Source organism: Gallinula chloropus (assembly GCF_964237585.1).
Source record: "Gallinula chloropus genome assembly, chromosome: 6".
NCBI lineage: Eukaryota > Metazoa > Chordata > Aves > Gruiformes > Rallidae > Gallinula > Gallinula chloropus.
Window position 1 is genome coordinate 26,552,263 of NC_140091.1, and position 13,811 is coordinate 26,566,073.

At 46.1% G+C, this 13,811-nt stretch overlaps 1 protein-coding gene across 1 annotated transcript in view; it reads left to right on the forward strand.

Moving 5' to 3' along the window:
* Positions 1-13,811, forward strand: part of MTA1 (metastasis associated 1) — a gene marked incomplete at its 5' end in the record, with an annotated part of 85,040 nt that extends 71,229 nt beyond the window's left edge. The window contains 3 exons of the mRNA XM_084265890.1: positions 4,798-4,829; positions 7,726-7,877; positions 12,119-13,811. Coding sequence (XP_084122016.1) covers positions 4,798-4,829; positions 7,726-7,877; positions 12,119-12,257 — 323 coding nt within the window. The 3' untranslated portion in view covers positions 12,258-13,811. The remainder of the gene's footprint in view (positions 1-4,797; positions 4,830-7,725; positions 7,878-12,118) is intronic.

Below are 13,811 nucleotides of genomic sequence, written 5' to 3' on the forward strand. Positions count from 1 at the left end.
TACAAGCTTGCAAAACCCATATGTGTGTATATCTCAACACACAGAGTACTTCAGGTGAACTGGTAACTTGGAAGTGAAATCCTTGCTCATTGAGTCTCATTCATGCATGCATTCTTATATTTTGTTTTTATTTCTAGCTTGCTCACAAATGTGGTACTGTTGATGTTTCTGTTACTGCTGGGAAGGATGGAATCCCAGGAGGAGGCTTAGTTTTGAGAAAGGAAAAGGCATATAAAGAGTGTATGGATTAGTAAATGTGCTGGTTGTGAAAGTGTGTTAACTTCTCTACGTTCATTGTGGCTGAAGACGTGTTTATGAATGTTACAGCATATTGCATGTTCTGCATGATTCTTCAGTAAACAGAAGCTAAAAACAAAATACCATCTGGGACTAATTGCTTGATGTCCTAATTAGTTCAAAAAAAAACCCAAAACAGCAAGAAAAGAAAAGATGTGTTATGGTATTACATTAACATGAGGGGAAGGGCCTGTATTTTCATGTGTGGTGGGTATGCTGAAGATTGGAGTTTGTGAGTTTGAGTAATTAATGAATGTAACATCTCCACATTATGTCCAGTGACTGGAAGCTGGGCTGCTTGTCCTCTGTGATACGAGGGTGAGCTCTGTACAGACTTCTTGTGCCAAACAGTGAGACAGCCCGTACACACACCAGCAATGGTGTGTATGTTCAGGTGTGGGGAAGCACTGGAAGATGTCTGCCTGAGTAGAGAAGAGTCCGTGGTTGGTGCTTATTCTGCATCTTCTTGATGCTTGCTGTAGTAACTTCCTGGGAATATCCCTGCATCCCAGTCTGAGCTGGGCCTGCTGCTGAGGGATGAGGCTCTCCTGCTTCTTGAAATGGCTGTTGTGTGTCGTGTCACGTTGGCAAAAAGCAGCCTGAATTGGTGCGGTGGGAGCACCATGAACGCTGCTGTTCAGCTGCAGAGATCCCTTCTCCGGACTCGTAGGGAATGGGACTGGAACAGTGAAGAGCACCCATGTCTGCTCGCAGGCTTCCAGTGGGACCAGAGGTGCTGCTTTGCCTTTGGGAAATTCAATTCCCCTACTCCACAGTGTGTTGTCAGGTGCCACCCATTCCCTACTCCTGCAGCATGCCCTTGGGGTGCTGCTCTCATTGCTGTGGGACATTTGGGTATTCCCTCATGCTGAATATAACAAGTCGGAAAGCATTCCATTCCAGTGAGGTGAGATGTTGGGGAAGAAAGCAGGTTGGCTGCCTGAGAGGTGGTTCCCCCATCCCCAGAAGATAAAACTGTAAAGTAACACTGGTAACAGGCTTTCACTTGCTGCTTGTGACAGTCCTGCCCCACCTGCTGCCTTTTGTTGGGTGAACGTATATTCATCCGCAGCTTTGGTACTTGAGGAATAAAAGGATCACTGGGGCGCAGTAACCCGCTGTGCCTGGTGCTGAGCCAAAAGCTCAGTAATTGCACTTGAGGAAGAGTTCTGAGGCCTTTGTCACCAAGTTGGGGGAGCAGAGGAGACATGTCCTGAGCCTGCCAGTTGGTCTCTGACTTGAGATCAGTGGTTTTATTGCCGTTGCAGTAACAATGGCCTGTGGTAAAGGACATCACTGCTTTTCTGCAGACATACCTTCGATTCACCCTGGCTGCACTTTATCCTCTGGGACTCCCTTCCTTTATTTCAGTGTGTAGAGGAGACTTTGGCAGGAGGAGTTGAATGGAAGGAGGTTTTGTAGGGCTTTGTGGGATTTTCAGTTCTGTGGGAAAAAAACCCACAAGTTAATATTGAGTTTTCAGAATATATTTCAGTGTTTTTGGCTGCAGAAGAGTAGAAGATTCATCTTTGTGGACCTTTACACTTTGTGGTTTTAAAGGTTTGGTCACTTTTCTTTTGTTTGGGCTTTTTTCCTTTACTTGGAGGAGTTTAGTGATGTTGCTGCTATGTAAATTCAAGCAGCTGGACCGTAGATACTGCTGAAAGGAATATTCGTACTTTCTAAACTGTGGCTTCTCTAGACATCCCTCCCTAAAATGAAGTTGAAGGCTGTTTTTTTCCCTGGTGAGGAGCTGCCAGAACCATACTGGATTCTGCTCCTGGCTCATATTCAGATGCTGCCCTGCTTTGTTAACCTGCTTGTGGGTACATCTGCGTGAGAAGCTTTCTCTCAAACCTTGGTCTGTGAGAACAGAGCGAGCACCCTGGCAAGAGCTGAGTTTCACACGGTGAGTTCCCTGTCTGCACCACTCCTCACCCAGGCACAGAGTGTTGGGTTAGTTTAGGGGTGCCAGTCTCACAGATCTCATCCCTCACACGGAAGCCACCAAAACCTTTTGGGTGAGAAGCCATTGTTTCCAGCACTGGCGCATCCTGTTGACTTGACAGCAGTTCTGCAACGGGGTGCAGACTTTACGCTACCTCTCTGCATCTCTTTGGTGACCATTGTGGGTAAAAGTTGCTTATTTAATAGCAGTGTTTCAGCTGCATAGTGTGAGTTTTTAATTGCAAACTGCAGTTGTCTCTTTAAATTTTGTTTATAAATTCTTTCAAACTCCAGTTACCAAAGTGTGACTAAAGGGGAAACTGTGTTACACATAGCTAAGATTAATGTGCCTATTGATACCTTGTTACTGTGACAACAAGAGTATAAGTTGTACTGAAACTGTAACTTTGTGTCGTACTGTATTGGAATGGAAAGTTGTCATGGGCAGTTTTATCCCGGAAGAGACAGCTTTGGGATGAGGTGTGTCCCTGCTGTGGGCACCACTGCTTTGCTCTTTGAGGGCTCTGAAGCTTTGGGGCTCAGAGTGAGTAGCAGTTCTGCTCAGCCTTTGCTGTGTCAATCTCAGCATCTCGCCGTGGAATATTCTGGTGCTTAGGGACAGTGCTGTTCACTGTCTGGTTTACATCCAGCGATCGTCATCGCAGCAGGCCCCGTATCAGCTGCTCCCGTAGGCTTAGGCTTTTCTGGCATCAGGAATGTTCTTAGCACAAGAAAAGAGTCGGTCTGGAGTGTGGCTAATATGAAATGTGTGGCTTCAATCCAGGGACTAGCGTCAGTTGATTTACATCTCTCGGAGCTCCTGTTATGAAAGGGGGAAGAAAAAAACCAAGTGCTAGAGCTCGGCTCTGAAACCAACAGATTCAGGTTGCGTCCTGCTGGCTGTGCTGTTCCCCAGCATCCGTGGAGCTCTTTGTCCGTCCGTCTGCAGTGGCTGCTCACAGCTGTGTTTTGGATGCGATTACTGCTCCCGTGTAAAAAGGAGTGATTATCTGGCGCCTGCATTGCCTTTGTCAACATCCAAAGGTTGTTACTGGTCCTCTCGCTTGGTGCCTGGTACATCTGTTCTACAGATTTGATGGAAATCTTTTTGGCAGCTATTTCTTCATCTCTGTGGATACTTAGGCACAAAAATGCTGCAAAAATGGAAACTGTGTGTCTTCACGTGTGAAGTAGCAGACAGCATACCTCTGTACAGAATGGAAAAAACACTTGGTGTATGCTGGTGATTTTACCATGGGGTTGTGATGCTCAGAGTTCCAGAAATGTCCCCTGTTCTGCCTGCCTTCCTCCCAGTACGGTGCTGTGCTGTGGGTGTCCTGGTGTACTCGCTGTGAGGACCTTGCGTTTGGTTTTACCAAGGAGAATCTCAAGGAATCTGTTGGAGTTACAGCCCATGAGCTGGAAAAAGCTTATTTTTGCTGGGTTCTGTAGAAAGCTTTGCTGTTTCATCACAGCTTAACTGCTTGACAGTGGGAAGTTTCAGAAGTCAAACTGGGAACCTGGGCAACTTGCTATAAATGTGGAAGCAGAATTTGTACTGGTAACTTCTGCGTCCAGCAGCGGCATCTGCTGATGCCTGCCCCGTAGTGCCTGTTGGGTTTGGTGCCCTGGTGCACAGCCAGAAGGGGCTGAGAGGGATGGCTTGGTGCACTGGTCTTAATGAGACCGTGCTTTCTGGGAATGTGCATCTTAGAAAACTAAACAGTGCTAATAGAAAGGTTTATTAACGCCTCCCAGTCCGTTCTGCTCCATACCCCACTGCCTTGTGGCAGCACGTCGTTCCCTTATATCCCAAGACCTCTGTGAGTTCTGCAGAGTCTCAGATATGTGTGGCTCAGCACCTCTGCTCTGGCAGCATGGTAGGGCACTGGATAGCATAGTGGAGTCGGGGCACCGTGTTGTGCTCGGTGCTTGGCCGTGCTGTTTGTGTTACTGGGGAAGGGCTTTGTGTGGTAGCTGGAGTTGCTGGGCTCTGTGACTGACAGAGCTATGCCTGTGGAAGTGTTTACTTGTGGTAGGTTCAGCAGAGACGGTCTGTTTGCTAACAGCATGTAGCTAACGTCTGAGCTGAAGAGTTCCCTAGGGATCCAAGTATGATAGGAAAGATTTTGTTTGTTGCTGTCTTGATAGGGCATAATACCTTCCACTTTCTCCTTCTTGATGTTAGTAAATTCCTCCAAAACTAAAGCAGAATGCCAGATTTTTCCCAAAACTTCAGGGAAGCCTCATATCTGAAAGAGGTCGTGTACCTTTAGAGGTAGTTTGAAGAAAGGTGTGAGCAAACGGAGAAAAGACTGAGCAAACCGAATGTGTGTTTAACTAGGGGGGCTCTGCTCTTCAAACCACATTGTTAAGGAAGCTCTTTTCTCAGTTACTCTTTCTAGGAGGGGAGGAGTTAGTTTGGTAGACAACTCTTGTTGTAGCAAAACAACACAGTTGCAATCATAGCTGCGTGTGTTTTGATTTTGTACTTTTTTTCTGTCTTGGAAAAGCAATGGTCTTACCAGCTCTATTCTCTTTCCTGTTTGTTAGGTCTGCCTAACCACGGACAAACCAGACAAATGGTAAGAGAATGTTCATTTAACAAAAACAGGGAAAAGAAGAATTATTAACCCGTGCTAGATAGACCACCCCATTAAACCCTAGTGTTTCACTCCTGTCTTTGCTGTTTGCAGCTGGTCATACTTCCCAATTAATTGAGAAGTTAAAAAAATAAATCCTTATTTCGGCGAATGTGAAGTGCTGAAGTGTTTCAATACAAACCTCAATTCTGTCTCTGTACAAACAAGATTCTGTTTTGAATGGAACATCTTGTTTCTGCTCATACAGAAACTGAGTGGCTGTTTATAGCAAAGTTCTGGGATGTGTTTCTAGGTGGAATGTGTCTCACTGAAGGAGGAAGGTTTAACTGATGGAAGGGTTTGTTTGGAAAACGCCTTTTTTTTTCCCTTTTTATTTTTTTAGGAAGCTGATGTGCAAGTTGTCTGCTGAGAATGCTTGTTCTTTATGTTCTTTTTTGAGTAAAAATGATTCCTAGCCTTTCATCCATTATGCTGAGTTTTATCAAAGGACAGAAGCAAATAGCCAGTCTGATTGATGTGTCTCTGGCAAAATGCTTTCTCGTTACATTCACCTTGGTGTGAAGGGGCCAGCACAAAGGCTGGGCATCACTTTCCCCCTTACTCATGGCTTATGGGAGACTCCAGGGAGAGAATTTTGAGTATAAATTCCCTTACTTTATAAAAAAATGTTCTTCTGGTGTTAATAAAGTGAAGTTTGCCTTATTAGGTGATCTGCCACGCCGCATTGGTGTCAGCAGAGTCGCTCTGACATGGGTCAGTCAGCAGCAGGTATGACTGACAGTTGCTGACTGGTGATCATGAGCATTATTAAATCTAATAATGCTCTTGGATAGCACTGAGGTGTTGTGAGGGTAGGCTAGAGCTTGGGCATGCTAGTCTGCTTGTAATAACGAAGCATTCATTTGGTGTGTTACTTGAGCATCTGATGCAAAGTGGTAAATTGTGTTCCTCCTTGAATCGAGCTTCATTTCTTGTCACTGAGGAGACTGGCTACTTGTTTGTGTCTGCTGCATAAACCAGCTCAGTGCAGTGGGAGACATCTGTGATGACCTAACACTTTTTAGGTGTGTTGGGGGGGGGGGGGCGGGGGGGAAACCCCAAACTGCCTTGATGTCTGGTCACTTGGTAAAGTGTGCTACTGAACTGAAACTTAAAGGTCCACATTTCAGGATGTACTATTGGAAATGGATTGCTCTGTGCAGGTAGAGGAAAAGGCGACTTGGATGCACAGGGGTGCCCCTTCTAGGTATTTCCAGGAACTTTCTCTGGAGTTGTTATTCTCTGTCTGTAGCACATGCGGACAAGAATATCCTTCACAAGGTTGATGACAGGATTTTCTTGGAGAAATCTGGAGGGGTAAAAAAAGAAACTGAGAGAAAAGCTTTTTATTTTGAAACCTTTTCCTTAATAAACCTCAAATATAAAAGCCATTCTTGAAGTATTTCAGTGGTCTGCTGTGGTGCTGAAGCTTTCTTTTATAACTTGGAGCTGGGCAACTGAGAAATTAAATTGCTACTGCAGTTGTAAATAGCAGCTTTAAAGAGTTTAGGATTTTAAAAGGTGGGATTTCGGTTGTTTAGCTCTAAAGCCCTAATTTTTTACAAGAAGCAGATCTCTAGTGTAGCTGATTAAGGCTGGTCAAAAAAAGTAGTAATGGATGATTTTTTTTGTTTTCTTAGATAAAAATGAGAGAGACTCAGGGTTTTGTTGGGTGGCTGTTATTTTTCTTGGTTGGCAGACTGAAATCTTCTCTTTCTGAGCCAAAGGGTTAAAATTTGATCGAGCTTTTACCATAACCTTACCCTTGAGGACTTGAGCAACTCATGTCCCCACCTTGCCTTTTGAGGTGGTCCTCCCAGGCCAGACGTCCCTCATGGACTTGCCGAGTTTCCCATTTCATGGGCAGAAAGGGAAGCCTGTGTGCATCTGGGGAGGTGGTCTGACCTCAGAGGACGACCTGGGAAATACCAGAATTAAATTTCTATCAGGGTGTTTTCTGACCAGCTTTAATTTATTCATATGAAATTTTCTGAGCCCTTACTTTCCATCTTTCCTGACTTGTCCAGCGTTACCGATTTCAGTGGGATTTCTCAGTGTGCTAATCAGCAGGAAGAGGGGCAGCAGAACTGGACTTCAAGTGATCAAGGACAGCTGCATTTGAGAAGCTTAATCCTTTGCTCCCTTGCATCTGCACCTCTCTTAATAACAGCTCATGTTTTTCCAGTTGAGTGGAAGGGGGCTGGTGTGGGTCTGGAAAATTAAACCTCTGTTGATTCGCAAAGCAAATGTATCACATATGGGAAAGCTGTGGTGTTAAATGGTAAAAGGATTTGATGATGAAAGCTGCAAAGCTTTGTAGTCCTAGATTTGTTTTCAACAACACGTTTAATGTATCATTAAATATTAATCTTCCTAGAACAAAAAGGATATGGGTAAGTTTGGTACCCCAGAATAACTGTAACTTCTGATTTTTATGTTTGATTTGCTGTGTAGCTAGAGTTCCACCCCTGAAATCAATAGAGTTGCTCTAGATTCGTGGCAGTTGCTGAAATCTAAGTCTTATGCTCAATCTTTCAAACTTGATGTCATCTTTCAGACACAAGCAACAGATTATTGGTAACACCTTCCAGTTTTTTATCTGTCCTGTCGCTGGAGTATCGCTGTCCTGTTGTATATTGAAGGTGCCTAACTTCTACTGCTTGTGGACGACTGCTTTTATGTGAATTCTGTGTTCTGCCATGGGCAAGAGAGGATATGTTTACCAGAAACTGAAGGATTGACATGAAAACCTTTAATTCTCTTTTCCCTTGAGTTCTTAGCACATGCTACTGCAGGTTTGTTCCAGTCAGTGATTGTATTTTTTTATGTATCACGTTAGGGACCAAGCCGAAACTTGCTGCTCAATGGGAAATCATACCCAACAAAAGTCCGATTAATTCGTGGTGGATCCATGCCTCCAGTGAAAAGGAGGAGGATGAACTGGATTGATGCACCAGACGATGTTTTTTACATGGCCACTGAAGAAACCAGGTAGGAAACTCGGTCTTTTCAGAGGATTTAAGGGGGAGGTCTTTTGGTTTGTGTTCCTTGTGGGTGCAGCAGCTGATTTTGGGGTTAGACAAGGTTGCCTCCTGCAGATCTTGTTGCTGTGAACTGAAGGCAGACACCGCAGCTGGTGCAGAGTTGTGTAAAAGCTGAGATACACCTAGTCATGTGTGATGTGCCTCATCATGCACTTGTGTGTTAGAGGAAAACCACCTTCTTCGGAGCAGTTGCTGTAAGAGATGGGCAGTAAGACTGAGGTGGGGAGTTCATCTGGTTCAGACCCATAAAGGCCTTTAAAGGTCCCTCCACAGTGTCTCGGTGACAGGATAGGGGCTCTCTGGTGCACGGGTGATGAGGAACAGAGTCTCCTACCTGGAGCTCCACATACCCTCTTGCTTGCAGAGGTCTCCTGTATTACCTCGCAGAACGTCATCTCGTATGCCTGAGTACTGAAACCCACAAGTGACACACAGGGTTTCTGAGGGATGCTGAGTTGCCTCATTCCTTTGGTATTTTGTATTTGTCAGCAGTAGGAGTGAGATTTAGCATCCACCTTCCTCCTTCCGTGGTACCACTTCTGCTAGTCCTTCTCATTAGTCTGCCCGTAGGATCAAATAATAAACTTTCCGTGCCCAAGTTTCGCTTGAAACTCTGTTTACAGGCCTCTTCCAGAGTGGGAGAAGCTACATGCCCTAATCCCTAAAGCAACATTTCTGTGTGTGTGTTCCCAGTGCCATGTTATTCCTAGGAAGGGAGGACTTCTCCTGGGTGTGGTGGGAAAGGGAGAGACGTTTGCTGGTGTGGTTTCCTCCCAAGAGCTTGATGCCTCCCTCCTGGGTGACCTCAGAGAAGGTCAGAGCACAGCCACAGCCCTGCTCTCATCCCTCTCTGCGAGCAGAGGTGCTCACTGGCTCTTGTCTGTGTCTGAAGCCTGCAGTTACCCACACCCGCAGTATCGCTGCCCTTACAAGTGACCGAGGGGGCCACGAGGTTTGACTACTTTGTCCCTTCTGGTACTATTAAATTTGGCACCGCTCTGTGCATTCGTTTGCTCACCATGAAGTCCTGACATCCCCAGCCACCCCCTCAGCCTGTGGAGCACTTCAGGTGTCAAGTGACTGTTCTGTGGACCTTGTATCAAAGATACAGGCTTCACAGACAAGCTGAGACCAATAACATTCAGCTTGCTAACTGCTGATCTGTTGGATCACTGGATTTCAGTGCAGGAATCCTCCGCCCCCCTTAGGCATTTATTTCGTGTTTCTTTCTCAGACCTGTTCCTATGGATGCCTCTGATGTACCTGCATTTTACACCAGCTCATTTCTTTACCTTGTCTTTTCCTTTTTCTGTTCCCATGAGATGCTGGGAAAATGAGCTCTGGGATCCCTTATGTAATTGAAACTAAAGTGAGGGAAGTATTTAGTTTGCAAGGGAAGCAGTCAAGAGGGACTGGGGTCCTGTTACACAGCCCTTCAGCTCTGGCAAACTCGCGTGCCCTCCAGATGCAGGGTACACAGTCTCTAACCCAGCCCTTAGCTGCTCGAGGCTTCTTTCATAATCCTGCATCTACAAGCACTTGATATTTTTATCATCCAACCCACAAGAAATACTGCAGGTGTGTGGTACTAACGTAGTCTGGGTACCACCATGAGGTCCTGCTGTTGATCTGTGCAGAGCAGTGAGGATATTCAAGTGCGATGTTGGTCACGAGAACAATGTATTTAAGGGCACAGAACTGCCTGCTCATACAGCATCATGGACCAAGGCAGGAAAGATCAGTCCCACAGCAACCAGCATGTCTCTGACGCAGAAATCATAGTGCACTGACAGACATCAGCTCAGTGAGACCTTATCTCTTCCATTAAAAAAAAAAACCCAAGAAAGAAAAAGAAAGAACAGGCTCCTTTGTCTGACGGTCTTACTGTGTAGCTGGCTGCTGAGCACTGAAAAGAGATGTTTGGCAGCCTGCTGAAAAGCAGGGAAGCCTGAGCGATGTAGCATTGTGAGCGGCACGGGTTTTCTGTTGGGCATTTCACCTCTAACTTTTCCCTGAACCATCTGCTGCATTCCAGTGTCAGGAATGTGAGGGTTGTTTGTGAGCTCTGAAACAATTTGAGCTTTGTCTCAGCTCCATAGCAATCAATCTAGCAGCAATATCTGCATATCATCCTCCAGCTGAGGGTCAGGATGTGTTTTCAGCCACAGAAAGTAGGTTTTTGGCAAGTTTTACACCCCCCTCCGCCCCCTTTGTGTGGCACTGTTGAGAACAGTGCTAGGAAAACCGGGTAGCTCTGAGGGAGCGGATTGAAGAGTTCACTGATGGAGTGGAATAAGTTTTTTTGAACTCAAGCCTCACACTGAGTGACTGGGCATTTATAATTTATGCAAGTGGAGGCAGCAAGTGACCTGATCAGAATCTAGAACTGCTGCGAGACGTGTTTCTGCTGGCAGCGTGTCTGATGGGGCACATGCAGATCCTGCAGGAAGCTCTGCTGCCTGGGAGTGGATCAGCTTCAGCTAAGCAAGTCTTGGAAAAAATCATTGCGTCGGGATTTCACCTCTCTTCTCCCCACTGCCACATTCCACCCTGTCAGCTCCTCTCCACAGCCTGTGTGTGCCCTTTCAGCTTGGGAAGACGCTGGAGAAACGGGGACACAGAGCAAACAAAAGAGCTGTCTGTGTGTGTGAGCGCTATGGAGTGGGCTTGTGCCCCTCAGCGGGCAAAAAGGAAATAAAAGGCAAGGGAAGAGGTGACCAAATCTCACCAGAGCCCATTCAGAACCCTCAGCTGAAGCTGTTGATTTGTCAGGGCTCTTGGTGGAGAGGGTAAATTTGTGGGGGAGTGTGTTGACCGGTTTCTTCCATGAATGAGTCTTGTCTTTTTTCTTTTTCCTCCTTTTTTTAAATGAAAAAATCTGGCCCCAGCAATATTGAGTACCCAAAAATTTAAAAGTTACCTTTGGGAGATAGATGTTTGGGTTGTGGACTGTAAAGCCACGTGGCTGCCCTTCCTCCAGCATGCTGTAGGGTCCCTGAGGGTAAGTTAAAACCCATTTGGGGAGGTGCCACTAAGGGTAGGCAGTGCTTCCTTACTGGAGCCTCCTCTTGCCCCGGTGCCTGGACACAGAAGGCTGTGTATCATGGGTGCTGATAGCCTGCTCTTGTGAATACAGATGGCTTTCCTTCATATAATCCTTGTTATAATTACTGTATAGCATCCTCTGGAAAGGAATCCCTCATTTTAATTACACGGCACACTTTTTGCTGTTGCTGCTCTGGGATTTCCATTGGTTTTCTTTTTTTTTTCCCTTTATTTTTTCCTTTTTTGGATAGTTAATTTAGCTCTAAACATGGTACTGACAAAATGAAATGAGGCATCGTTCAGCAGTGTCTCTTTCTACCTTACAGTGCAAACTTTGAATCTTCAGTGTGTCCTCTCTCCACTCCCTCTCGTGCTCTCTCTCCATATAGAAAACAGCATCCTGCAGCTGATAGGACTTGTTGCTTGTCTTGTAACCTACAAAGAGACTCTGAACAAATGCAGGACAGGATTATTGCCTGTTTCTAGGCTGGGTACATGCAGTGTGGGAGAGATGAGAGGGAGAGAACCCCCCCTGTTAGTGTTCCTGGGGGAGGGGAGCCGGCTCCAGTAGTGGATCACTGGTCAGCGGCTGTCATGGGGCTTCCTGTGACCATAGGCGCTGCTCTTGAAGAGGCAGCTCTGTGCCCCGGTTTGGGGCTGGGCAGTGTCAGAGCCCTGGGAGGGATGGGTCAGCGGGTGGGGAAGGGACCCGGCCTCATCAGAAGGGGTTTGGTGTTGTAACTTGGCTTTGTAAGTTCCCACAAAGCTGCCTGCAGCATGCCCAGCTGATGTGTCTGGGTGCCCCAGAATGAATTGGCGGTGTGGAGACGCCCGTCACAGCTAGTTTGTGTGTTATATGGGCAGTGGTGGTAGGCCCTGGCCCGACGAAGCTGGACCAGAATGCCTTTTGCTCTGCAGGGGCAGGGGTCTGGAACAGAGTGCGATTTCCTCTTCAGTGGCGGGTTTGTAAGTCAGAAAACAAAACCTCCCTGGGGAAGACACAGCTGGAATAGTGTCAGCTCATCCAGTTAGCCAGCAGCCTCTGCAGGCGCAGGCCCAGTTTCGCTTGCAGGAACAGAGAAACCCGCAACGCCTCAGCGCCCGGCCTCCGTAACCGGTTCCTTTCTTCCTTGCTGTCTGCAGGAAAATCCGCAAGCTGCTTTCCTCCTCCGAAGCCAAGCGAGCCGCCAGACGCCCTTACAAGCCTATTATCCTCCGGCCCATCCAGGCAGTGCAGCTACGCCAGCCCATGAATGATGAACCCATAATCATCGAGGATTAACGCACGCTGAGCAGCTCTCCGGATGACGGTGGATCTGCCTGAAAGAATCTCTCCTCCAATATATACTTGAGTTTCTATGGCTACAGCATTGAACTAACTGTTGAAGAGAGGGAACTGTTGAGGAACTGTTTTGCATCTTTTAAACCCTTAAAAGGAACTCAGCCCTGCTCTGAGCCTCTGACCACAGACTGCTCTCTCTCGCGCGCGCTCTCTCCTCCTCTCTCCTTTCTTTTCTTTTCTTCGGGTTTGTTCTTTTTTTTTCTCTCTTCATTTTTCTTTTTGGTAGCCTCTTTTCCCCTTTGCTTCTACCCCTTTTGTAGACAGGGGGAGGGAAAGTAAGTTTAACTTATTAAGAGAATGTGGACTAGTACTTTTTAGCTTTGTTTCCTCTTCCAATGTACGAAGAGCTAGAACCCTTCATTTTGTGACCGAGCTCTCGTTGCGAAGCCGTTTTTACGAGGCTGTGTTGTAAGATTTTTCTCTCTCTCTCTTCTTTTTTTTTTTCTATTTTATTTTGTGGACGGTGCCATTTTTTATTTCGTTTATATTATTTCTTTTGTAGATAAATTTCCAACCTTGAACTGATATTTGGAAATAAGGAGCTGAAAGCCAGCCCCAGGTTCAGCCAGTTTTCTTTGGTCCTGTCCCTTATATTTTTTGGATCATTTTGTACGGCCAGTTGTGCTCATGCACAAGACAGAAACAACTCAGGCTGAGAAAGGAGTGAGCTAAGAACTGAAGAACCTTGCAGAACATTACACTAACCGTGTGCAGTGGAGGCCAGGCTACCAGAATTAGGTGTCCTTACTCTAGTCAATCCCTGGGAGATCTGGCCCGTGGCATTTTTCCCAGTAACCAGCAGTTTGCGTGCTGCCTTCTCTTGGACATCTGGAATCCTATGTGCTGTTATCCCACCGAGACGCAGCAGTAGGCCCAGCAGTCCAGCAAGTGTAATGAATTGCTTTGCTCTGGCTCCAAGAGTCAAGTACACCAATGCCCAGGGACATTTTGCTTAGAACTCTGAACCTGTTTGTGCATCAGTGTTTTTGGACACATCTTGCCCAGGACGAGACCTGGTTTCTCTTTAATTGCGTTACTGTATGTTTCCCATTTTGAAGGGAATTTAAATTACAGCTGGGTTTCCATTTGAACACGTTGTGTCTGAAACTAAGTGGGTTTTTTTCCTCCCTTGACATTTCTTGTGTTTGAGGTTTCTTGCATCTCTTGAACTTCTTATGTATTTGCAAGTCTGTATAGTTTCTTTTTCACATGTCTTCTCATGGCAGTGCATTTGCTGAATGCCCTGCTCTGTTTCGAAAGGATGTAAACTATCATTTGCAACTTGTGCTGATCTGTACATGTACCTGCCTCAAGCAGACACAGCATGTAATAACCCCCAAGTCATTCCATATGTGTCAGCGGTGAGATGAGCCAAAGTTGTATTTGGGTTATCACAGTCCAACCCGTGATTCTGTGCAACTCTGCTAACCCGCCGGCTCCGGCGGAAAGGAATCCCCACAAAATGAAAACAATTCAGTTAACTTTACTTAATAA